The sequence below is a fragment of the Ursus arctos genome, unplaced genomic scaffold (assembly GCF_023065955.2).
Source record: "Ursus arctos isolate Adak ecotype North America unplaced genomic scaffold, UrsArc2.0 scaffold_21, whole genome shotgun sequence".
Lineage (NCBI taxonomy): Eukaryota > Metazoa > Chordata > Mammalia > Carnivora > Ursidae > Ursus > Ursus arctos.
The window spans coordinates 10,843,262-10,870,143 of record NW_026622886.1 but is presented as its reverse complement, the minus strand read 5'-3'; the positions used below and the strand labels follow the sequence as shown (position 1 = coordinate 10,870,143).

The following is a 26,882-nucleotide window of genomic DNA, read 5'->3' as shown; positions in this document are numbered from 1 at the left end:
TCCTGTGGTAGCCTCCTTTGCATTTCTGTCCCCAAAGTGTGTCCTTTCCCATGTCCCATCAAGTTGGGGCCTTCCTCTGACGCTTCCTGATGTTCAGCAATCCACAGTGAGGGGGCTGCCACGGTTCACTCCAGGTAGGACAGGAGGCTAGCCTCTCCAGTGACCCTTTCTCTGAAGCAGGTATACCCTCCCCCAAAGAAGATTGGAAGTCCTTTAACGAAAGATTCAACAGTTGCTACAAAGTCATACTTAATTGGGAAGAGAAGGGAAGCTGATTAGCAGCATGCCTGGTGTCCTATACTTGTATTTTATTGCTCTCACGTCTGCACTAGGGCCGTGAGGTGCCCGGCCCCACAGCGGACTCCCTTAATAGGGTCGAGGTAGAGGCACTGGGGTGACTATAACATGCAGCAGTGAGAAATCCTAGCTAGGTCTTCCGGGCCGTGCCACGTGGACTTCACTCACCTGAATTCTTCCCACTTCTCCCTTTTCCCCCTTGGTTTCCCAACCTCCTCCTTTTCTCTTGAGCACACTGCCACTCGTCCCTGGAGAAATAACCCGCTAAGTCCTGCCCCTTTTGCAAATTTCACACCCCTTGTGCTTCCTTCCTGGCGCTTTTCTCCTTGCAGTTCTGCTGACTCCATCGGGGGCAGCAGTGAGCACGGGGCTCAGTGGTGCCTGACGCCAGCTCGTGGGGGCTGAGATGGAGACCCCGGGGCGGGGGGGGGGTATGAATACAGTGGTGTTCTGATTTGTTTTCCTAAAATAAGATCTGAAATTATAGACCTGACCTTTGTGAGGATTCGTTTCCTTCCTGAGGTATTGACTTCTCCCTGCCCGGGTTGTATTCATTTCCTTGCATTAAGTTAGCAGGAAAATTGATAAACCCAAGTGGCTTTTTTATGTTTCTCCCCAGCCCCTGGGCGAGGGGTGGTGGAAGGCAGTCCACGATAAATAAGATCAACCTGCATATGTTCTGATTTTTTTCACTTACGTTGTGAGAATTTCCCCCATGTCATTAAAGTTTTTGGAAAATACGATTGTACGTGATGGTTATATATTTTACATATATTTTGCAAATTGTGCACCATAATTTTGTAACTATTCCTCTATTGTGGACATTGAGTTTGCAGTTTTTCCTCTTATCAAAAACTGCTATGAGTTTTCTCATACGTACATCCTCGGCCCTCTCACAGATCATCTGCTATGAACCACAAGAGCCTCATTTCATCCTTCGGATTCTCCTCAGTGCTGAGAGCAGAAGCGGCTTCACATCTGGTACTTAATAAAAACTCGTTAACTTCACTCGTGGTCTAGATCAGCTTTCATGGGGCCTAAAAAACCTCTCTCTTTAATATTAAGCTATATGAAATCACAAGATTGTGCCAAACCCAATTAGCATCTGTCATGAGCTATTCACTCTATGAACAGGCATCTCACGTTTTGTTATATTCCACTTCTGACATGCTATTCACAGAAACCATTAAGGCACTAGAGAATCAAAACACAAGTAATAATTTTTTAAAACCACTTTGCAATGAATGTATCATGAATATTCATAGTGACAGCAACAAAGACCCCTATTCAAATGATGTCCTTTCAAGAGAAACTATTTAACAAATCCTAGGCGGTGGTAGGTGTAAGCTACCTCCTGGTACTCCCGGTGATGACGTCCACCACCGAATGCAAATCGCAGCGTCAGGTCCAGATTTGACGATCAGGTCTGAACTGCACACACACGCACATTCATGCAGGTGCACTCACACGTGCACACACACTCACACGGCACGCATGAGGACGGTGATGCTCTCAGCTAATATGAGAATCAACTGTTGATTCGCCAAGAAAAGTAGAGCCAAGATGAAGGAGACCTACGTCCACACCAAAGCTACCCGACTACTGCCTCTGAGAGGAAAAAACTTCTGGAAATCACCTTTAAAGACTTTATTCTTACCATCACGATGAGGCAGGTTCAACGCAAGCGGGACTTGACTTTTGTCCAACCCTGGGCTCAGAGTCGTTCATGGACTACAAGTTAACTTAACCAAGATGTAGATTGAATCATTTACAGGCAAACCTTTAATAAGCTTCGGTTTTTTTGAGCTTCACAGATATTAGGGTTTTTTGTTTGTTTTTTGTTTTTTTTTACAAATTGGTCTGTGGTGCCCAGCATCGAGCAAGGCACTATTCTTCCCACGGCATTCGCTCACTTCCTGCCTCTGCGTCACATTTTGGTAATTCTTGCCATATTTCAAACTTTAAAATTATTATTATATTGCAATTGCTGCAATCTCATGATAAGCTCTTAATGGATGAGGAGTTGCTTCTCATGGCTGAGCGAATAAAGCGGCTGCTTGAGGTAGAAGCTAGTCCTGGCGAAGATGCCGTAGACCGTTGAAATGACAATGAAGGATGGAGAATATTACGTAAACGTAGTTGATGAAGCAGTGGCAGGTGTGAGAGGCTTGACTCCAATTTTGAAAGAAGTCCTACTGTGGGTAAGATGCTATCCAACAGCATCGCATGCTACAGAGAAATCATCTGTCAATGGAAGAGTCAGTCGATGTGACAAACGTCATTGTCGTCTTATTTTTAAGACGTTGCCACAGCCACCGCCACCTTCAGCAACCAGCACCCTGCCCAGTCAGCAGCCATCAACGTGGAGGTGAGATCCTCCACCAGCCCAAAGACGAAGAGTTGCTGAAAATTCAGATGCTGGTTATCATTTTTTGGCAATAAAGTGTTTTTTAATTAAGGTATATATATTGCTTTTTTTTTTTTTAAGATTTATCTATGTATTTGAGGGGGGGGTGAGGAGCAGAGGGAGAGGGACAAGCAGACCCCATGCCCAGCATGGAGCCCGACGAGGGGCTGGATCTCATGACCCATGAGATCATGACCTGAGCCAAAACCAAGAGTTGTACTCTCAACCGACTAAGCCACCCAGGCGCACCTTTTTTTTAAGACACAATGCTGTTGCAGACTTAACATAGTATAAACATAACTTCTATAGACACTAGGAAACAAAAAACCTCATTTGACTCGCTTTAGTGCAATATTTGCTTTATTGCTGTTGTCACGAACCCAACCTTCAGGGCCCCTGAGATGCAGATGTTCTGTACAGATGTTCTAGCCTCTGGAGTGCCCTCGTACCACTGATTTAATGCTGTGGACAGCTCTTCCCATGTTGCCACATCATCTTGCACCCAGGGGATACTGGCTTCCAACGACTTTCTCAAAGGTTGTTACTGTGCTTTGCTGATGGTAGCCACGGACGCTGGTCTCACCGCAGGTGCGTGGGAAAATGTGAGCGGTAACGTTTTCTCACGTTAAATTTACCATTTGGGATTTTAGAGCATAAATGTAGAACAACATCTTTCAACCATGTCTTCTCTTGAGCTTTTAGGCTGTAGTTATGGCATTTGAGATGTGATTTCTTTCTGCGCTGACCGCACCGAGACAAAGATTCAAACTCTGGTCAGGCTCCTGAAACTTCTCCTAGGTCCATCTGTGCCCTTTCTTATCAAATCTGGTTTTAGCAAGAAACCTGCTAAGTCAGTTTAACCAGACCCCCCCCCCACCTTTGATATCTGATCAGACCTTGATATCTGATTGGGCCCCTGGTCCTCTGCCACACCCCAGGTGATGATGTCTGATCACCTCGACCTGCCTTCAGCAAGAATCCTGTTAGGTCCACCGAGGCAGAATGCCCCTCACCCCTGATGTTTCCTCTCAGTAATTTTCCATCCCCTGACCCCCACCTTGCTCCTCGGCTATAGATTCCCACTCACCCATGTTGTTTGCAGAGCCCCATCTCTCTCCCCCACTGTAACATCCCACTGCAGTGGTCCCTGAGTAAGCTTTGTCTTACCATCGTTAACAAGTGTCATTGAATATTTCTTTAACAGTGCCTGCCTTCCACACACTGTCACACATGGGGAGGCTAGGTGAGGGTCCAGAAGCAGGTTGAGAAGAATGGTACTGTCCACATGAAGAATGGCTGTTCCTTGTCCAGTACAATTTAAGACTGACCTGGGGGAGCACAGCATCATCACTTCAACTGGAGGCAAGACAGGACATCAGTTAGAAGGGTCAGTTGTGGGGCAGTGGTCTTGAAAGCCATCAGCGGCGAAAGGAGCAGCCGCCCCCAGAGGACTGCATGACAAGTGGCACGGAGCGTGCAAGAGGTTGGGGAGACTTTCCTGGGTGCAAGCAGTGAGGGCATACAGGGTAAAGGACGCCTGCCACCACCCTGTCACCCTTCAATGCTTTAGACCAGAGGTGATGCCATAGTCAGAAGGCTGACAAGAGAGATCTGAGGCTCAAGTCCAACGGTTAGCTGTGAGCTGATTGTCAGTGGCCCAGAGCTCTGAACTTGTCCTCTGTCTGATGTGTCAGTCACTCCAAATCAATATGTCAGCATCATTCCTGCAGCCCATGGTCATTCTGGCCAGTGAGAGTGACCGGCCCACCATATTGCCTTCTTGGAACTGGGGCCAGTCCTAGAGCCTTGGGACTACCCCCTAGGCAGACTGACTTCCTGGGGGGATCTAGTTGACCCCATACAAGGGGCTCTTCCTGAACAGAAGGACCCATTCTCATCCCTGGCCGGTCCTAGGAACTGGGCAGTGACTGACAAAGCTGAGGTGCTTCTGGCAACTAGAGCCCATAGGACTAGTTTCAGCTTAGGCTGCCCTGCTTGGATGACACGGCTGATCCTGGCTAGTCCCAGGTACCTGAGGGAGACTTAGAAATAAAATTTGAGGAATTCACTCTAAGGGTGGGTCAACTTTTTTGTATGTATTAAGGGTCAGACAGTAAATACTTTAGGCTTTGCAGGCTGTATGGTCTCTTTCATAGCTACTCAATTCTGCTGATGTAGAGGGAAAGCAGCCACAGTATGTAAATAAATGGGCATGGCTGCATTCTAATAAAACTTTATTTATAAAAACAGGCACTGACTTGGATGTGGCCTGCTGGCCAGTTTCCCAACCACTGCATGTGGCAGGGGGCCCAGGGCAGGGGCTTCACTTGCCTCGGTCTAATGATGGTAATAGTGGGACTACAGGATCAAATGGTAAGTGTGTCTGTAATTTTGGTAGATATGGGCCAGATTCCCCTCTACAGAGCTGATATCAATTTATCATGGTAAATTTATCATTTACCACCAGCAATATTGTCTGTTTCCCTACAGCCTTGCCAAGAGAATGTTTTATTAGATTTTGAATTTTTGTCAATTTGATAGGTGAGAAATGATACCTAGGTGTGATTTTTTTTTTTTTTTAAGATTTATTATTTGAGAGAGAGAGCAGGAGGCAGGGCAGAGGGAGAGAATCCTCAAACACACTCCCCACTGAGCGTGGAGCCCGACATGGGGCTCCAACCCAGGACCCTGAGATCATGACCTGAGCAGAAATCGAGTTGGTCACTCAACCAGCTGAGCCACCCAGGCGCCCCTCAGTATGATTTTAATTAGCATTTCTTTTAGTTTGATATCGAGCATCTATTTGGTTTAATGAATTACGTCTTTGGCTATTTTACTATTGGATTGTTAGTCTCCTTCTTCCTGGTTTATAGAAGCTCCTTATACATGAAGGAGATCAGCCTTAGCATGTATTCTGTGGTTGTTTGATACGGTGGTCTACGTGTGTCCGTCGGGTTAAGGGGCTGACAGCGTTGTTCAAATGTTTGCGATACTGCACAGTGGTTCGAGTGGAGCTGTCCAGCAGGCCTGTGGACATACAGGTCTAGAACTCAGGTGGGGGGCCTGGGCGGGAGGGATACATTTGGGAGTAATCGCTACAGGTGGCATTTGAAACAGGGAGGTGGGTGTGGTCACCTAGAAAGTGTAGATGGAGAAGAGGTCATCGAAACTGAGCTGCAGGCCATTCCGAAATGGAGAGACTGAGGGGGGCCACGAGCAAGGCAGAGATGGGGCTTGCAGGGATGTAGAATAGCAAGCAGAAGGCAGAGGTTGTTCTTTTTTTGGAAGCTAAGTGAGGAAAGCATTTCAAGGAGGAAGGAGCCCTTCCAATACTTGCAGAGAGCAAGGTGAGAATTCTTACTGAGAACTGATCACCGGCTTTGACAACACGGAGACTCTTGGTGACCTTGACAGGTGTACTTTCAGTACAGTGTTAAGACAAAGGCCTGATCTCCAGAGAGGGAAATGATTCGAGAAATACAGTGGGCTGCTGGACAGTGGGGGCTGACTTGATACCTGAGGTTATAAATTCAAAGATCTGTCCGAACAGGCCTGTGGCTTTCGTGAGCCAGATTCAACTGCTCCAGCGCTGGAAAGGCAGGGGCTGTGTTGAACCAGAGCTGTCCGGCGAGTTTGAAGGAGGCAGCTGAAGAAGCATGGACTGACGGACCCAGGAATCTGAAAATGAGAAAAGTGCTCAACAGTGAAAAAGTGGTAAAGCAATGGTTTGGAGGTGGAGGTCTGGTCAGAGCCTGGTTGATTATACTCACCAATACAACCAAGGCCCATAGATGACTCCAGTCTCTTCTAGGTGAGTTCCACACAGGCGTGAGGTCCACCTAGCTTATCAAGAAGTCCAACAAGGCTGTATTTCTTACATTTTATTCTTATTTGAGTTTACAACGATGCAAAGATAGCAGATGCCCATTATAAATGGGTATATGATACCACAGATACATTATAAGGCAAGGAAGCCCAATTACTGAAAGACCTCTTAAAATGTACTTCATTTGGCTACATCACTGATAGTGTATGATGTGGAACTTTTGATATCTCCCAGAAGAGACATTACCATAAGTTTCCATTTTATCAGCTTCTAAACTTTGTTTTTTAAAGGAAAAAAAAAAGGTTAATGAGCAAGAATAAAAATATGTTTTTAAAAAGATGATCTCTATATAAATAAAGTGTCTGATAAATTAGTGAAAGGAAGAAGTTTGGAGAGGGGTTTTTATTGTTGTATAAAAATAAATACTGTCAATTTACATTCTATAAGACTGATAATAAATTATTTCATGGGTAAATACGTCATCTTATTAGTTGCATACTGATGTAAAGGCTTTCAGAAAATCAGTAAAAAAATTTTTTTTTAAGGAATCTACATCCCTTTTATAAATTAATTGAGCTAATTGGTAACTGATTTTTCCACGTCTTTATTTTTCTCTACAACACTCCTTGTAGACATTTTGTTGCTGTAACCAAGGTTGGGTAGCAAAAGAGAAAGGAGACAGAACTCAAATCAGCCATGCTAGTTAGTTACTAGCATCTACGGAAAATGTTAAATCAGGGAAGGTGGAGGCCACTAAATGTTCAATGAAGTCGGGCATTATTCTTTACTCTGAAGTCTTCCTTTATGTGTTTTCCTTGATCTTAGGAACATGAGCAATTTAGAGTCGGCTATATTTACCGTTCAGTTGGATGAGATGGAGGTGTCCCTGTCTGAACCCTAAGAGGTGTAGCAATATTCTATTCTCCTTCACAAAATCCTGACGCTCCAGCCCACTTCCTGTCAGTGAATTCGTTAGGTACTCCTGGTACACCTGGGGGTCATAGAAAGAGTAACTGGCCCAGGAGACCGGAGACTCAGATTTCAGTCACGATTTGGGCACTTCACACCCAGGCAATGTTAGAAGTGGAACGTCTCTGCGTTTCAGTTTCTTCTGCTCCAAACTACAGGTGAGAATGTCTCCCTGATCTACTTCGCAGGTACTGTTGTGAGTACTATACAACAGAGTGTATTTGAGTGTGTTTCAGAACACGTAATGCACCACAGATGCTGGTAAATGCTTTAAAAATGTAGTTTGCTGGGCAATTTTTTAGGTTATAAATCAAGATAGAAATCTATTGGCAAGTAGAAATGCTTATGAATCATACAGCCCAAATGTAAATAAGTAATTTACAAATGCTTTACAATAAAATCAAAGAAATTATTTATGGATTTTTTTAAATAAAAAAAATCTTTGCTGCTAAATATTCATTGACTTAATCATTCTTTCTTTTAAAAGAATGTTCACTATTTGACATTATAACTCTCCAAAGGAGAAAGTCTATAATTAGTTCAGTTCTCTGCCTTGGAAGATTCATTATAAGGCAGAAGAGTGGAATAATTAAAGTCTTAAAATAAGCAAAAATATATAACTCTATACCACAGTCCCCTTATTTTAGAGAGTGTAAGAGGAACACTTCCCCCAACACGTTTATAAACAATGTACTATTTATATAATGTTAACACTAACACAACTTAAACCATAATGATCGATGTTAATGTACATTCTTCCCCTTACCACTTCAATTACTAGATATCTGATTATCTTGAGAGATTCTACTGCATTTTTTTCAATGAACCATACATGATATAAAAATGCTTACCTACTGAATAACTAAAGCGTTGGTCAGGTTTTGGAATATGGGTCAGAGTTTTAGAAAAATATATCGGAAACACAGCAGTGTATATGACAGAGTCCCATGTAGAAATTAGCCTGTGCAAATAGGTGGTATGTACAGACATGACCAATCATTGAAGTAACCCACCAACTTCTCTTAAAATGGCAAGCCTAAAAGTTCCAATAGACTTCTCAAAAGAGCAAATGAATCACTTGCTCATTTGAAATCTTATAATATAATCATGGTGATATTAAATGGTAGTTTTTTTTCATAAGAAAAAACTATTCATTATAATACAGGTAATAAATAGTAAACTCTGGAGAGTAGCAAAATCTGTGGACCAAAGGACAAAAGCATATCAATAAAATGTGTTTAAGAATAACTACATAGGGGCGCCTGGATGGCTCAGTCATTAAGCGTGATCCCAGAGTCCTGGGATCGAGCCCCACATCAGGCTCCTCCGCTGGGAGCCTGCTTCCTCCTCTCCCACTCCCCCTGCTTGTGTTCCCTCTCTCGCTGGCTGTCTCCCTCTGTCAAATAAATAAATAAAATCTTTAAAAAAAAAAAAAGAATAACTACATAATGCTAATATTTCAATAGCACTATGATCTTTGCGATCAACAATCCAAGATTTAGTTCTCCATCCAACACTTCTCTCTCTCTGCCTTCTGTTTTCTCTTTCTCTCTCTCTCTCACACACACACACACGCACACACACAATTTCTCACACCATCTTGTCCCTACAGATGCAGCCCCGTTTATCTTCTGGTTTTGACTGTTCAGTCTTCTAAAAAGATCAAAATTCTTTCAACAAATCAATGATCAAAAATGACCCACTGCTTTCTTTAAAGATCTCTCGAGGTCATTCTGGGTTTGAAGAGAAGCCTGCCAAGACCTTACCGAGCTGAAATTAAATTTGCATTGGAACAGTGAAAAGTCAGTTTATCTCATGCTCAACGAACACATTCAGGTCAGGTTGGGAGCTAGTAACTGATCATTTATCCTCAGGCAGCAGAGAGGTGGGCACAGTTAAAACTATTAAAGACTTGGTTTTGGTCCCTTTCATTTTATAGTAGGACCTGCAGGACAATACATCTGTGAGACAAGACAGGCTAAAGCGAACTTGGTTTCCTTGAACCTGGAACCTGTTACAAGTTAAACAATAATAAAGTACATTTCCGCTACCTCAGTGGTTTTTAAATTATTCACTGTAAACATCCTATATTCTTTCCTATTTAATTAACTTCAGAGCTTGAGCTTGTGTCTACATCTATGTCAAATTACCATTTATTCTATGAAAAGCAGCACAAATACTGGTCACTCTGGTTTAACACAAATTCCTTAAAAAAATGTTAAGGCCATTTAATTGAATCAGGGCCAACTGAAGATTACCCTGGTAGAAGTCAAACTACTGATTTAAGATTTTTGAAAAAGAGTCGTAAGTGGTTGTCTTGTGTTTTCCTCCTTGGGACTTGAGAATAGCTTGTAGGATTTATTAGTCTCCAACGTCCCCATCTCGATCTCCGATAAGCCAAAGAAAATGAAAACTTAAGGCCAACAGAGCTGTCCCAAGCAGGTCACCCAATGCCGTCAGATAGGGGATGGAGAAGCTATCCGGGTCCTTTCCTTTCCTCCAGAAGTGATGGACCATCCAGTCAGCAATCCAGAGCAAGGTAAACACCTAGAAAACACCAGAGATTACTGCTGTGGCTTGGACGTTCCTAGCCCAGTAAACATAAGGCCCACTGGCCGTAAGTCTACGCCACTGTTTTCTGAAAAGAAGTACATGTGTCAAAGTCAAGAGCCACGCTTGAAAAGAACTATTTAACTGGCAGGAACCTTTGCTTTTCACAAGAAAAAACGCTATGTATCCCTGCAATTAATAACATTTTTCTTCAACTTTTCACATACACCGTCTCATTTTCTTCAAGCTTCCCCCAAATCCCAATCGGCCTTATATTTAACAGTATCATTCAGCTGCCAAACCACTGTTCCAACTTCCTTCTATATGACAAGCCTGTGAAGAAGGAAGACATATAAAGGAGGAAATAGAAAGTACAATAAGGAATAACATTCTCCTACCGCAGGTGTATCAAATGAAATAGATGGGGAGCCGACCATTCACTTACTAATTACAAGGCCATGGGTGGCCTGTCAGGGGAAACGTTCAGTCAACGGTTAAGAACAATAACCAGAAGGGAGGTGCGATGAGGAATGATTTGTCTCCATAGCTGCGCAGATACAGACACGGAGTTGAAATGTTTTAAAGGGCGATTCAAATACTAAGGTGATAGGTTTGAGTATTTTCTAGGCTATCAGGAATATGAAGACCGTCGTAATGCTCTGAATTTGGGAATCAGTTAAGCATTTTTTTCTTTGAATGTTTAGAGGCGGAGGAGCCTCTAATTTCCAAACTCCTTTAGCATTAAAAAGGCATTTGGGATTAGAGAGGCCAATGCTCTCTGGTTTTGAACAACTTGGCAGGAACAGCAGCATGGCTGCGAGCACGTCTCCATCACTCACTCCCTGACTGCACGCGAGTCACTTAACCTTTCACATTCTGTTTCTCCGAGTGAACGTTAGAGATAGTAATGGCACCGACCTTCATGAGAATGTTGCGAAGATAAAATAATAGACTCAATCATCAGCCGCAGGCACACAATAAGCTTTCACCAGATGTCTGCTACTAGAAGATCTTAAGAGCGTCACTGCTGTGCCAGTTTGGGCCCTCCCAGAAGTGGGGACACTTGGTGTGTGCAGGAGGAAGCCGACACCCGTCCAGAGTCTACGCCAAGGGGTGTTACCTTTTGCTGTTCTGACATGTTGGCCATGGAGGTGAGGTGCCTGCCATGAGTTCTAAACTTCTGTGTGCTGTGGTTTAGCTCTGACACCTTCCCCAGAGAGGAGACTGGCTTGACTAAACAGAGAGACATGTACCCATTCTAAAGGAGTGAGCTTTAGATGTCTTTGGACATCTACGAGAGAGAGAGAGAGAGACTGTGTTTTAAGCCCCATTTTCTTTTGCATGAGATTGTTTCTTCTTTAGTGTTTCCCTGGCAAAGACTGTTTTGGGATCACAAAAGTTCCATCAGGACAACCTGTGTTATGTGTGGCGGAAGCATGATGAGATATGGATCTGATTTCCATTTATCATCTGTATGACTTTGGGTAAGCTTCTTCCCACTTTGAGCCTAAATGTTTCATTTGAAGAAAACCCAAAAGGGCCTCATGTCTGCCCCACTGACTTTGAGATAAGTAATAAGAGCCTCGGTCTGGGGGCAGGCAGAGAAAGGTGAGAAAGCAGCACAAACTCAGGTTACATCAATAAAAGCATAATGTACAGACCAAGAAAGACAGTCATCCACTGGGCCCTCAATGGGCCAGGCCCCATCTGGGCAGCGTGTTCTGTTCCGGATGCCTTATTTCCATAGGAACTCGGTCCCCCCTGCGTCTTCTCTGTCTAGCAAAGTGACCGGCTCATAAGGCAGGCACTCACTATTTGACAGAATCCATGAGAATCCGTGGGACACAAAGAGTATCCCATGAGAACAAGGACTGTTTGTCCTGGGCAGGGAGGGCAGGAGATGTAAACTTAAGAAGGTTACGGTGTCAGGAGACATTAGTCTAGAATACACAGTTTCAGAGGGTAGTTTTAGGCTGTGGGAGAAAAGTTATTAAAAGAACTGTTTTCAAAAAAACAATCTGGGCTGCCTATAAATACAACAAATTCTGCAATAAACTCTATATTCCTGGAGTATATGGAGGTTCGATAAAGAAATGTGCTGATGAGTGAGTCATGTGCACAGGAGGAAACAGCAGTTTTGAAGAGAATAAGGTAGCTAATTTCTATGGGATTGGCAAGAAATAAAAATAAATCTGTATTATATGTGTATTATTACATATTCACAGAGGATAAGTTCATACATATTTATATGCATAAATTTATGTAATGTATGTCTATCATACATATATGATATGTATACAATTTACAAATTCCTTGTTTAACACCTGCATTGAATGGATTAGACTCATCTAGAACAGGAGTTGGCAAACTACAGCCCATGGGCCAAATTCAACCTGCTGCCTGTTTTTATAACTAAAATTATATTGGAACTCTGCTCTACCCATTCATTTACTTCCTGTCTATTTAGTCTATAATTTAGCTCACAACATTCTCATGAAATAGGCACTCTTATTATCCCCAATGTTCATTTGGAGCAATCAAGTCAGGGAGGTTAGGTGACCTGCTTGGCACTACAATGACAGAACCATGTAGCCGTGACACAGACCATATGGTCCACAAAACCCAAGATATTTAGTCTCTGGCCCTTTACAGAAAAAGGTGTGCTGACCCCCTACTCAGGAGACAAATGCTTATTCATACAGAAAGAAATAAAATAGCATCCATACCTCACATTGCAGAATAAATTCTAGGTAAGACTCAAGTACAAAAAGCAATACTTGAGAAGTTTTTTAAGAGAGTGTCTCATGGCCCTGATGTAGGGAATGATTTGATAAGTAAAATGCATAAAATATTAGTTTATAAACCATATTAAAGATTTCCATGGTTCAATAAACACCATAAATAAAGTTAGAAATCATGCCCCAGGCTTGGGAAAAAAGGCTCTGCATTGTATATAACTGACAAAGAATTAGTATTCAGAATATTTACACAGAATATACAGAGCATTCCTACAGTTCGTAAGAAAAAGAAACAACCCAATAGAATAGAAAAGGAAATCGAAAGTGTTAATAAACATATGAAAAAATGCTCAAGCTCACTAATAATACGGGAATGCAAATTAAACCACACATAAACTCTATTTCATACCCATCTAAGTGGCAAAAATCAATTTTTAAGCAACAGTAATAGCAAACATTGTTTTTAAAAATGGCCTGTTACAGAGACATGCGGTGTTCAAAGAGGTTCACATGAACTGATTTAATCCTCAAAATACCTCTGGAATATGCTACAAACTATTATTATCCCTTTTTGACATAAAAGGACACGAAGGCCTATGTGAAGTGTAGGAAGCCTGCCAGAAATCACACAGAGATCACACAGCTCGTGGGCGGAGACGGGCTCCAAACCATTTTCTAGTCTAATACTAAAGCCCACGTTATTAAGCGCCAGTGCAGCACACTGTTTCGGTACAAAGAACTCTGCATTGGCAACAGAAGTGTGAACTGGCACAACTACTCTGCAGACCAACTCGGCAGTCTCTGTTAGATTTGAACACGGGCATCTCCTCAATTCAGCAATTCCACGTAGAAACACGATTTTTTTTCCTTTTTCTTCTGCAACATGGGTAAAAGGATAAAACTGTTCGTGGCCGAAGGAGACTGGCCTGGGGGCTTTACTGATCCTGGTCCCAGGTGGCCACCCCAAGGACTGAGAGGACCAGTATCTTGGGGTACTTGCAGAAGTTCTGCTGGGAAACTCCAACATGCATGCTCCCAGAAATGCGTAAGAATGTTCACTGCACCACTGTCGTCAAAGTCCAAAGTTGGAGATAACCTCAAAAGGCTCTTGACAAAGGACGGAGTAAATTAACTCTTAGGTCGCACAACTGAACACTACAGAGAAGCTAAAATGAATGAAAAAGAGCTCCATGGATCAACAGGAGTATGTCTCAAAAGCATATGGTGGAATGCAAAAAGCAGTAGGAGACTACGTAAAGTATGATTCCAATAAGGCTTATACATATGAAAAGCAATACAATATGTTAGTTATAGACTCATTCCGTAGCAGTCGTAGAGAAACATGCTTGGCAGTGGTACATACCAATTTAGACAAGTGCTCGGGAGGGAATCAAATGAGACCAGGAAGGGATACACAGGGGGCACCAGCCATATCCATGATGCATTTTTATTGATCATTTTGAAGTAGTTGCTTAAATAATTTGTTAAGGGTTGATAAAGCTGGGTAGTAAATACAAGGCTATTTTATTTCTTATAACTTCCTGTATATTTGTATTTTATAATTTAAAAAATGTGAGCAGCCAGGGCAGTGGTAGGTCACTGACCAGGGCTGCCCAAGGTACCTCTTAGAACACCTACCTACCCCAGGGGACACCCCAGCGAGGAAGTCAGTGTGCCCTGTCGAGTCCGTGAAAGGTTCAGATCGTTAGTGCCAAGTGGTGCTGGGGCTAATGCCAAAGGGGTATTTAAGTGCCTGTGTGTGGAGTGAGCAAACATCTAATTCTTTCATTATTCTTGCAACCGTCCTCCCCAGCTGGGAAAATAAAGAGACGTTTTCTGGAGAAACCGAAGGGGCAAGTCTCAGGACTGAAAAATACTAGAAACTATGAAATTTGAAAAATGAGGATTAATCGGAAGTCTGCACAGTTAACAATGGGATTCCTTTAGACCCTTGCTTTGTTTCAAGAACAGTGGTGGGCAGGAGTATAACCCCCCAGAGAGGACATCAGATGTTCAAATTCAGAGGGCTCCCAGTGAAGTGTCTGATGCCCCGACAGCCTTTTCTACTCCAAGCTACCCACACTCTCCATGCCTCAGTCTCCTCCCCGTAAAATAGAGGAAATAATCCCTATCTCATAATGAAATAGTGCAGAAGACTTACAACAGTACCTGCCACAAAGAAAGAACATAATAAATATTTGCTATGATTAAAAAAGATAGGGGCACCTGGGTGGCTCAGTCAGTTAGGCAGCTGCCTTCGGCTCAGGTCATGATCCCAGGGTTCTGGGATCGAGCCCCGTGTTGGGCTCCCTGCTCAGTGGGGAGTCTGCTTCTCCTCTGCCCTTCCCCCCTTGTGCTCTCTCTCTCTTTTTCTCTCAAAATAAATAAATAAACAGTTCTTATGAAAGAATAAGAACTTGACTTTCCCAATAGCAGCACTGGGAGACAAGGAAGCAAGGCCTTCAAAAGCCTGAGAGAAAGGTATTTCCAATCCATAATCCTGTGCCCAGCCAATTTATCACTCAAGTGTTGAGGGTAAACTAAAGCATTTTAAGACATACATGCACTCAGGAAGTTTTCTCCCAAGTTCTCTTTCTTTGGAACTTTCTTGAAAATGTGTTGATGCAAAATGAGGGGAGAACCAAGAGAGAAGGAACAGAAATAGGGAAATAGAAGAGCCAACTGAAGAGAGCAGCAAGGGAAGAAGGCTCTGGGATGAGAGCCATGCGGTCGATGGGCTGGCGAGCCAGAGTCTAGACACAGCAGGCGGATGGAGCGTGCTGGAAATGAGGTCTCCACGATCAAGGCAAATGGAAAATTATCTGATACAACAGAGTTTGAGGGCAAAAAACTAAGCATAGATGTGTGACAGCTGTGATGGAGCACTTGGGAAAAAATTAAGGATTGGTTTATAGGAAACTATGTCAGTGAAAAAATAGGGCAATTATCTCCAGAAAAAAAAAAAAAAAAACAGAGAGAGAGAAAAAGAAAGAAAAAATTAAAAAGAAAGAAAATATAATTATGATGCATGACTTGGCTCTGTGATAAATGATATTTACAGTCATAGAATAGAAACAATCTTATTCATTAAATAAAAATTGAGCCTTCCTATTTTAGGAGAATGAAAGTTGGGGAAATAAGGCATGGGGTAAGATGGCTAGATCCTCATTTCTCATAACCAACGGTCCACAATTAATTTCTTAAGAAAGCAAAATTAGCAATCCAAGCACAACACAGAGATAAAATACCAGAAGAAGTGGCTACATTCGCTCTGGAGGACAAGTACTATTTAGTTTCTTACACACACACATAAAAGAACTTTTTAAAACATACAAATAACATATCTTTTTTCAATATGTGACCCACGAATGAGCTTTGAAATCAATTTGATGTAACTGGTCTTTAAAAAATGAAATAGAATAAAATAGAATATACACGGGGTTAGAATAGAAAGTATTAGGATGCTAATAAGGATATTTCATACAACCTTTGTTTCAGCTATGAAATTACATGTATTTATATGTAAATAAAAGATAGAAATATGTGTGCATTAGTTTCAGTATAAACATTTTTCTTTTTTAGAGAAGGGAGGGTAGAGGGAGAGAGAATCTTAAGCAGGCTCCATGACCAGTGTGGAGCCCGACATGGGGCTCCCTCAATCTCATGACCCTGAGATCATGACCTGAGCTGACATCAAGAGTGGGATGCTTAACTGACTGAGCCACCCAGGCACCCCTAAACATATTTCTTACTGAGCGTTGTGGTCAAAAACATTTGAAAGCTACTGATCTAACATGTACATCTGACATGTTAGATTCCAGGGATCCCACATGGAAATCTGTGGAAGGAGAAAACGATGTCATCTTTCTATTTGATCTCTTGACCTCTAGCAAAACACTTACCCATGATAAGCCTGAAACAAATGTGCGTTGCTGAACGGACTCTATCACTAAATGACCGTTACTGTCAATGAGTGAATAAACCCTCAAGTCCTCCTCATCTTCACAACGATATATGCATCACCTACCTCATGGGTGGGTTGCAGAAATAATGTATGTAAAGGGTTAAGCAAGTCTCTGTACACAGTCAGTACTCAATAAATATTAATGCCATCCTCATTGTTCATCAGTTAATATGCTGAATCTATGATCTTTATTTAAAAGGTTATTGGGGGACGCCTGGATGGCTCAGATGGTTGAGTGGCCGGCTCTTGGCTTTGGTTCAGATCATGACCTCAGGGTCCTGGGATGGAGCCCCATGTGGAGCTCTGTGCTCAACGGGGGGTCCACTTAGGATTCTCCTTCTCCCTCTGCCCCTCTGCCCCTCTGCCCCACTCATGCACTCTTTCTCTCTCTTTAAAATAAATCTTCTAAAAAAAATTAAAGGTTATTGAAATGGAAGTATGAACACTGGTTTCTAACACTAACCAATGTGACTTTTCTCTCTGATCCTCAGTTCAGGCTTCTTTAAAATAGATAAACTTATGTCTTCATAGTCTGTTCTGGCTCTGAAGTACAAAGGTAAGAAATTTCTTGTCATGAACTACGTAGCGATTGCTTGCCTCACTCTTGCGTATCTTCTCCCACCGCCTCCCACAGTTTTACTCCATTAATTGGATTTAAGTTCCCTTCCCATGCAATTTCTTTTTAAAGGTATTAGGATGACTCAAAGTTCACTCAGGTTTCAACTATTAATTTTTTTTTGCAAGTTAACAAAGGATTTCAGTGTTTTCTTGGAATTCGGTGTATAATGAATTATTAAAATCACAATAAATATCAGATACTTCCTCATGCAACATGTTTTTTTTTTTTTTTAAGTTAATGATTATTTAAGGAATGCATGCTTTTCACTGCAAAAACACATCGAAATCAAACCAAGGGTAGACTGTGTTTTTACATCGTCTGTTTGTTTTTTATGAAATATGCATAAATTCTTTAGGTAAATATACCTTCTGAAAAGGCAACTTTGTAGCCTGTTCTGCATGTTCTAGATGTATTGCTTGGAATTTAAATAAATATCCGAAGTACAAAAATATGTATTTGCTTTGGACGATATTGATTCTCTTGGCCAGCTCCTTCTTTGAGCTAGAATCAACATTCTCATGTACTAGCACCCCCTCTGTGCCCTGAATGCCAGTAATGGCCTTGTGTATTGTGTAAAGAAAGACGATTCTTTGGGGAAGGAAGGCCTAGAAAGATGATGCAAATAAACACCAGGAGCAGCAAATTAGTACAGTTCTTCCAAATCCCTAACTTACAAAGGCTGAATTTATTTCCCCTATAAAAATATGCTTCCCTAATCCAGTTTCCAGACTGGAAACCCTACTCATTAAAAGCGAATATATAAATGTTTGCTCAGAAGAATTTAGGATTATCAGTCAACAGGAACTCAATCTACTCCTGATATTTAAGTAAAAGCAACTTTTCTTTGGTCTAGTTTGAACTATTTTTGTAAGGTGGCAGGTGGAGGGAGGTGGGAAATTAGCAAACCTTATTTTGAGAAGGAGCCCATAATATTCCCAAAGAGTTCATGGCACAGAAATGGTGAAGACGTTCTGTTCAAAAAAACTTTTAGAAGGTGCAGCTTTAAAAGGTACAGATACTAGGGCACTGGGTAGTGTTCTATTTCTTAAGCTAACTGGTGAGTTTCCTGGTGTTCACTGAATTATTCTTCTTCATACCTTGTGCATATCATTGTTCATCTATTCGATATTTAATATATAATGATAATTTTTAAAAAGCATAATAATTTTTGGCTGGGTGTCCATTAACCCTGGCCCAGTTAATACCACCATTGATACTCCCTCGTCTGACCATGTCATTCTGTTCCAATCATGCAAAGAGCCAGTGATAACTAATGTCACTTAACATTAGGAAATGACAATTTGAAAATTAAAAAAAAAAAAAAGTCAAGCAAAATAAGATGTTTCTTAGTTTTTTTATCAAGAGGGGGAAAAGATAGAAATAAAACATATGGAAATAGCTATAGGAAATGAACATTTATTGATTTTCTCCTACTGAACTAAATTACTTTAATGCTGCTAGTAGCCACACAATATTAGGGAAAGATGCAACAGGCAGAGACCAGGCCCTGAGCAACTTAGGGGCTCCCCCTTCCCTCTGCCCATAGCCCAGAGATCACCCTGCTTCTATATCACTTCCCTTTCAGGTAGGAGGCCTTTCTGTGGGTTGCCTAGCAAAACATTTCACTGAAAAAAAAAAAAAAAGAATATTCATTCACTTGAAACCATTTATTGTATGCCTTTCCAATATATGTATTACTCAAATTTGAGAAATAATCTTGTAAAAAATATTTTTTTCATAGTACATCAAAATATTTGTGGTGGTGGTCTTTGAGTGTGGGGATTATTGGCAATTTTACCATGAGGAGTATATGCTGCTTTTCGATATGAAACAAAGCTCAAACTAAAACGAACAAACAAAAATGTCCATGAAACGATGACCAAAACTCCCTTCCTTGCCCAAGCTCAGAACAGAAATGTGTTTTCTCACTATACTAGGTGACGTATGGTCTCAGAAAACAGATTTAAAAGGGTAACTTTGAAATCTATAGGAACTGAATAACAAATATTGCTAGAACATACCTGGAAAACATTTTAAAGGTAGGTAAGGTTTAAAAAAAAAAAAGGGTGCAGGTTAAATGAAAAGTGTCAGAAGGATAGTTCTGAACTTCTTTGACATAAGAAAGGTAAACCCTGAAGTCAACTTACTTTAACGGGAGGAAATAAAAGGAAGGGACAAAGACATAATTGAGAAATTTGAAAATCAATCTTTTCTTAATATAGAAGGGTCTCTTAAAGTTATTGATTATAGACAGAATATGGAGAAAAGCAGGGAATATAGCTGGAAGTACAAAAGGAAGGAACATGCGTAATTAATCTAATTCACATCATAGAAAAAAGCAGCCCTGAGAAGAGACACGCATGAAAACCCAGATGTAATCCACTTGGACTTCCATAAGGTTTGAGATACAGTATCACATACGGATTCATAAATATAATTACTGTGGCTGTTGAAATGCTAGCACACTGAGAACTCTTATGTTAAGAGCAGAGAATAAAAGGATATTGATTTGGCAGGGATCACAGAGAAAAACATCTACATTAGTTTTGGTTATTTGGCACATCTGTAGCTGTAGCTGTAAAAATACAAATATTCCTATAAATGAACTGAGACCCACATAAAGAAGAGAGCTTGCAATTAAGAATGACAAATGATTTCTTTTGCGACTAAAATTTAAAAAAACATGTGAAGGCTCAAAAGAGAACAGTTGCATAAGAATAGACATATACATCAGTGGAACGTAATAGAATTTAGAAATAGACCCATATATACATGAACCGATTTGTGACAAAGACACTAAGGTCATTCAAGGTGGGTAAGGATAGTTTTACCAATAAATGGTACCGGAACAACTTGGTATTCCGTAAGGAAAAATATGGACCTTAATCTGTAATTCACAAATATTAACTCAAAATGGATCAGAGACAGCAAAAAAAACCTAAAACCAGAAAATTTCTAAAAGAAAAGAGGAAAAACCCTTCACAAGCCACACATAAGCAATGGTTTCTTAGGACAAAGAAAAGCACTAGCCATAATGAAAAAATTAATAAACTGACTTTATTAAAATTGAAACTTCTGTTAAAATATATGGTTAAGAAAATGAAGAAGCAATGTATAGACTGATAGATAATATTTTCAAAACATGTCTATAACAAAGGACCTGTACCCAGAATATATAAAGAACTCTTACAACTCCATAAGTCAACCCATTTTTAAAAATGGACATAAGATTTGAACTCGACCATTTTCTTACATCATACACAAAAATAAACCCAAAAGGGATGAAAGACCTAAATGTGAGATAGGAATCTATCAAAATCCTAGAGAACACAAGCAGTAACCTCTTTGACCTTGGCTATAGCAACTTCTTGATAGGCACATGTCTCCAGAGGCAAGAGAAAGAAAAGCAAAAATGAACTATTCGGACTTCATCAAGATAAAAAGCTTTTGCACAGCAAAGGAAACAGTCAACAAAACTAAAAGGCAACCTATGGAATTGGAGAAGATATTTGCAAAAATGTCTTATCAGATAAAGGGCTGTATCCAAAATCTATAAAGAACTTATCAAACTCAACACCCAAAACACAAAAACTCCAGTCAAGAAATGGGCAAAAGACGTAAACAGACATTTCTCTAAAGAAGACATACAAATGGCCAACAGACACATGAAAAAATGCTCAACATCACTCAGCATCAGGGAAATACAAATCAAAACCACAATGAGATACCACCTCACACCTGTCACAATGGCTAAAATTAACAAGTCAGGAAATGACAGATGTTGGCGAGGATGTGGAGAAAGGGGAACCCTCTTACACTGTTGGTGGGAATGCAAATTGGTGCAGCCACTCTGGAAAACAGCATGGAGGTTCCTCAAAACGTTAAAAATAGAGCTATCCTACGACCCAGCAATTGCACTAACTAGGTATGGATCCAAAGGATACAAACATAGTGACTTGAAGGGACACCTGCACCCCAATGTTCATAGCAGCAATGTCCACAATAGCCAACTATGGAAAGAGCCCAGATGTCCACTGACAGATGAATGGATAAGGAAGATGTGGGGTGTGTGTGTGTGTGTGTGTGTGTATGTATTTATATAATGGACCACTACTCAGCCATCAAAAAGAATGAAATCTTGCCATTTTCAACAATGTGGATGGAACTAGAGGGTAATATGCTAAGCAAAATAAGTCTGTCAGAGAAAGACAAATACCATATGATTTCATTCACATGTGGACTTTAAGAAACAAAATAGATGAATACGGGAGAAGGGAAGGAAAAATAAGATGAAAATTGAGAGGGAGACAAACCATAAAAGATGCTGAACTCTAGGAAACAAACTGAGGGTTGCTAGAGGGGAGGTGGGTGGGGGGATGGGGTAACTGGGTGATGGGCATTAAAGAGGGCACGTGATGTAATGAGCACTGCATGTTATATGCAATGGATGAGTCAGTAAATTCTGCCTCTGAAACTAATTAAAAATAATAATAAATTACAAAAATATAGAGGGACTCTCAAAAAGTTTTCTTTGCAGCAACAGCCTACAGTAGGGGTCAGCAAACTACAGCCTACAGGCCAAATGTGGCCCGCCACCTGTACGGCCCATACGCTAAGAATGGTTTCGATATTTTTAAATGGTTGAAAATAATCAAAGGAAGAATAGTATTTTGTGACATATAAACATTATAGGAAACTTAATTTCCAGTGTCCACAGTAAAGCTTTGCTGGGACACAGCCACGCTCATTATTTACACAGTGTCTGTGGCTGCTGATGTGTTGTCAGAGCAGAGCTGAGTACTTGGGACAGAGACCATGTGGCCTGCCAGGGCCTAAAATGTTGACTATCTGGCCTTTTACAGAAAAAGTTTCCTGATCCCTGCCCTAGAGTATAGGACCCCTTTCTGTCATTCTCCACTAGGAAATAATGAGATTACCAAGTTTAATTCTCAGTCCTTTTACTTACCTTGTGATGGAGTAGAGAGAACAAAGACTTTGGAGTAATACAGATCTAAGTTCAAACTTTATGACTGAACTACTTCTGTGACTCCAGGTAAAATTTTTTAAGCTCTCAGTCTCTAAGAGTTGTCACTTGGAAAGTAGGGAAGGCTAGGCACATCTCAGAGGACCGCTGAAAGGATTACACGAAATAAGGTCCATAAAATATGTTGTCTGGCAGCTACTAGACACTCAGTAAGTATTAGTCTGTATTCTCCTTGTAAGTTAAGGTATCCCAGAACAGTGGCTAGAGAAAAGAACGATCCAGACCACTCACCAAACAGTTGTTGCATTCAAAGCCACAAGCTATAGTTTGGTACTTTGCCTCTGTTCTTTTTCTGACACAAGGTAGTTACCACACTTCATTTACTTTTGTTGTTGTTGTTAATGCCGTCATCTGTACTGAATATAAATTGAACAATATGTTCTGTATTCTTCATGGGTCTGGTTTCTTCTGCTCAAACAATGAGGAACTGTGTCAGTATTAGCCCAAATACTCAAAGCACACTCAATACATCTTGAATCCAGTTTAACAAATTTTTTTTTATACCTAACATAGAAGACACTGTGATAAGCGTCACTCAGAAAGAATACAACACGGTTACTGCTTTCAATGAGATCCGAATCTGCATGAAGAAACATGAGTGAAATGCCTAAAATAATCCAAGAATTCTATAAAGCTGGACACTTATTTGATAATTATTTACTGTAACAGGCAGGGGCAGGGGCCGAGTCTATGACGCTGGTCTTTCTGTCTACGTTCAGCTACAACCATGTCGGAAATGGATGCCCATTATTCAACTAAAACCAAAACAAGCCAAAACATAATCTCTGGATAAGACTAAACTAGAACATCCTTTGGAGAAAAGTAGAAGGGACCTTAGCAGAGCTGGGAGGTAATACCGGTCAAGAACCTACAACAGGTTCTTCAGAGCACCTCCCAAAACAGATGATTCGAGGAAAACTGACTACGAACACAAGATTCTTGGAACAGAGGTAACCATACAAAGTAGACGGCTTACGCACAAGACTATCAAAATAACAGTTCCAGCTATAGCTAATAGAATGGTTTTGGACTTTCTCTTGGCCAACCAAAACCACTACTAACACTCATGTTATTTATACCTGACCAACATTACAGATGAAATAAAGCAATCTATATCTAAGCTAAAAGAAAAGGCAATCTGGCTACCTAGGGAAAGCAAACCAAAAATCAGATCTTCACAAATGAAACCCTGTCTTCCAGAAGAACCAGCGACATAGGTAAAGGTCTGGACAATCCCTAATGATCTCCTGCAGCTTTGACCAAGTGAAGAACAGAAATGGAGACTGAGAATTTAGAAAGTTCGCACACTCCCAGGAAAACACTCCCCGATGATTCTTAAGCCATGTAACAAAAAGCCATCGGAACTGGTTTTAAATTCAGTCAACCAACAAACAACTTACATTACTGAACACACTTTAAAAGCCAGCCAATCAATGACAGTCCTTGCTTCTGAAGTAGCCAATGAGGAACAAATTCAGTCCAATAACTATACGGCTTGGGGCCAACCAAATACCAGTCACACCCAAGTAACCATACATCTACAGATGGCATCAACCCCCTCGTGCTTCTGAACATCTGCCAACCCCTCAGCTCCATGCTTCCCTAAAATCCGACGTAAGATCGGCAGTTTGCCAGGCTAGAGAGACTCTACCTGCTCTGAGCATAGCTCCCTTACAACAGTGAGCAATCAACTCCACTATGTCTCTTTATTTTTAGATATTGAATGATGGTCTTATCCTCCTTTCACATCCTTTAAACATTCCTTTTATTTATTTATTTTTAAATATTTTCTGTATTTATTTGAGAGAGAGGAAAGAGCACAAGCAGGGAGAGCTGCAGGCAGAGGGTGAAGCAGGCTCCCCGATGAGAAGAGAGCCACATGTGGGGCTTGATCCCAGGACCCTGGGATCATGACCTGAGCTGAAGGCAGATGCTTAACTGACTGAGCCACCCAGACACCTTAACATTCCTTTTAATAATACAATTAGAACTAACATGGACATTTAGCTTTAAAATTTAAAAAAGTAGTATGGGACTAAATATTTATTTTTTAAAATAAGCTAAAAATTTTTAATTATAAAATCAATCAGGTCAGTATTTCTATGGTGAATATTCTGGGATCACAATCAACCACAATTTTATTCTGGCAAATTTCTTGAGTAATGGTTTTTATGTTTTTCAATTAAGTGCTTTCACAGAGCTGTGTTATAAGATTTATTGTCGGTGACATGAAAAGTCCTCTAAGTCACGTCTGCGATCTCAGCAGGATTCAGAGCACGGCTGGTTACAGCCTAAGCAGAACACTCGAGAAAGATGGCTCAGCTTCTCTGGCTCTACCTTCATCTTCATCAGGGTCGACAAGCCTGAAAAGAGCTCCCTTTCTCAATGCCTTGCTGCCCAGGCATCCAGCCTGCTATGCCTCCAATGAGCCAGAGGCAATCATTTCATCTTCCATGCCTGACTGGCCTGGAGCCCAGTCATACTTGTCTAGAGAATTAATCACAAATATGGATTTAGGGAAGTGTGTCCATTTTCAGTCCCCACAACCTAAGCTACAATAACATCATCACACTATCGTATCACAAAAGTGCAATCACAAGGCTAAAAAAGAATCTCAAAAATTCACCCATTTCAACCGCCTACCTCCCAAAGCTAAAGATGTTTTTGCAATGAGAGAAAAAAAAAATTCTTGAAACTGTTGATCTTTCCCTCACATTTCCTTTGTCATTCTCTTCAGACTTTTCTTTCCGCCCAATCTGACAGAAACCAATTAAGAGACAGAGGCAGAAGAGTAACACAGAAATAAAGAGATCCTCACTTTCCATTTGAAATCTGGTGAACTTAAATCTTGAGGAGAGAGAAAAGAATGTGAATGAGATCAGCCAACCTGTTAAAATCCCCTGGCTGGGGCGGCTGGGTGGCTCAGTCAGTTAAGCGTCTGACTCTTGGTCTCAGCTCATGTCTTGATCTCAGAGTCATGAGTTTGAGTCCCACATTGGACTCCACACTGAGCATGGAGCCTACTTAAAAAAAATAAATAAAATAAAATCCCCTGGTTGCTTAGCTCTTTCCTTTGAGATACCATCTAGGAAGAGGATTTGAGTTAGTGTGATAATAAAAAAATACATGAGCGCACCAATTAATAAGGCCTCTTATGTGCCACACATTTAAACAGTACTGCTACTGTGCAGAGAGGAATCATTATCCTCACATGCAAGAACAATAAGACCCCCAAGGAATTAAGTAACTTTCCTAAGGCCAAGCCAACGAACTCTCAGTTAGTGGCTGGTTATCCTGGGATTCCAGTTATGGCCGTGTTGCCACTATTCTCTTTGAGAAGAATGACTCCAAGGAATTAGTGGGGCATCAGAATTACGGTAAGCACTCTTGATGTTAGATTCCATAGGTTCTAATCCCCTCACTGATCCCCTAAGAGACTCATTACTCCAGTGATCCACAGCTACTAAAGAAGATGATATTAAGATAGTAAGATAGTAATAGCACCTTACACGGATTATTACCTCATTTCATCCTTAAAACGACCCACACGGTGGGTCTATTCTGCCGCTTTTTACAGACAAGAAAACACATTCCCTGAAAGGTTACCTTGCTGAAGCTGACACAGGCGTGAGTGGTGGAAACAAGAGCCCAAGCCCTTACATACTATAGACTCCACTGCATCGAACGAATGTATCAGACCTCTCAAGTTTGTTGCAAGTGGAACTAATTTTGAAAATCATCATTTTATAAAACACCATAAACTCTTCAGTCTGGTCTTCAAGATCCTTCATGATCTTGCCACAATCTGTAATTTTCAACCTTATTTTCCAGAAATTTTCTTATTATATTCTGTAAATACCCTGAGTTTTCTCACTTACCTAATGCTACTTCCTTTTACTGAAATGGCATTTTCTATGGATTCCACAAACAAAATTTTATCCCCATTATAAATCTTCCTCCCCACGTAGGAAAAAACTCTCCCACTACTGAAATTCCATAGCACTTTGTCCTTCTCTCAGGACACTTTGGACCTATTTGTGTTCTTGACTGGATTCCTACTTGACTTCAAAAGACAGATTCTGTGTAAACTCTGTGGAATGAATGCCCTCTGATGCAAAACGCCTGGCTGGAAGAAATATGAAGATCTAATGAAGCCGGAGGAACAAAGACAGCTTTAAGTCTTCAGAAATTGCCATCCTAAGAACTACGATGCTCTAAGAGCACGACAAAGTGCCAAACATATTCTTGTAAAACACAATGGTTAGGAGGGTAGACTGTAGACTCCATCTTGCTGTGTGGACTTGGGCAAGTCACTCAACTTCTCTCTACGTCAACTGCCTCACCTGAGAATGAGAATAACATAACTTAGCTCACAGAGTTGTGGTGAGTACTCGGTGAGTTCATATGTATAAAGTGCCTAACAGTGAATGGCTAATAATAATAATAATAATAATAATAATAAATGTAA

General features: G+C 40.9%; 1 protein-coding gene across 5 annotated transcripts in view; it reads right to left on the bottom strand.

The window, feature by feature from the left end:
- Nucleotides 1-6,570: 6,570 nt before the first annotated feature.
- The window catches only part of SLC41A2 (solute carrier family 41 member 2), a 107,618-nt gene continuing 87,306 nt past the window's right edge, over nt 6,571-26,882 (bottom strand). For all 5 annotated transcript variants that reach the window (XM_044384473.3, XM_026499766.4, XM_044384471.3 and 2 more), the window contains one exon: nt 6,571-10,046. In XM_044384473.3, coding sequence (XP_044240408.1) covers nt 9,861-10,046 — 186 coding nt within the window. In that variant the 3' untranslated portion in view covers nt 6,571-9,860. The remainder of the gene's footprint in view (nt 10,047-26,882) is intronic.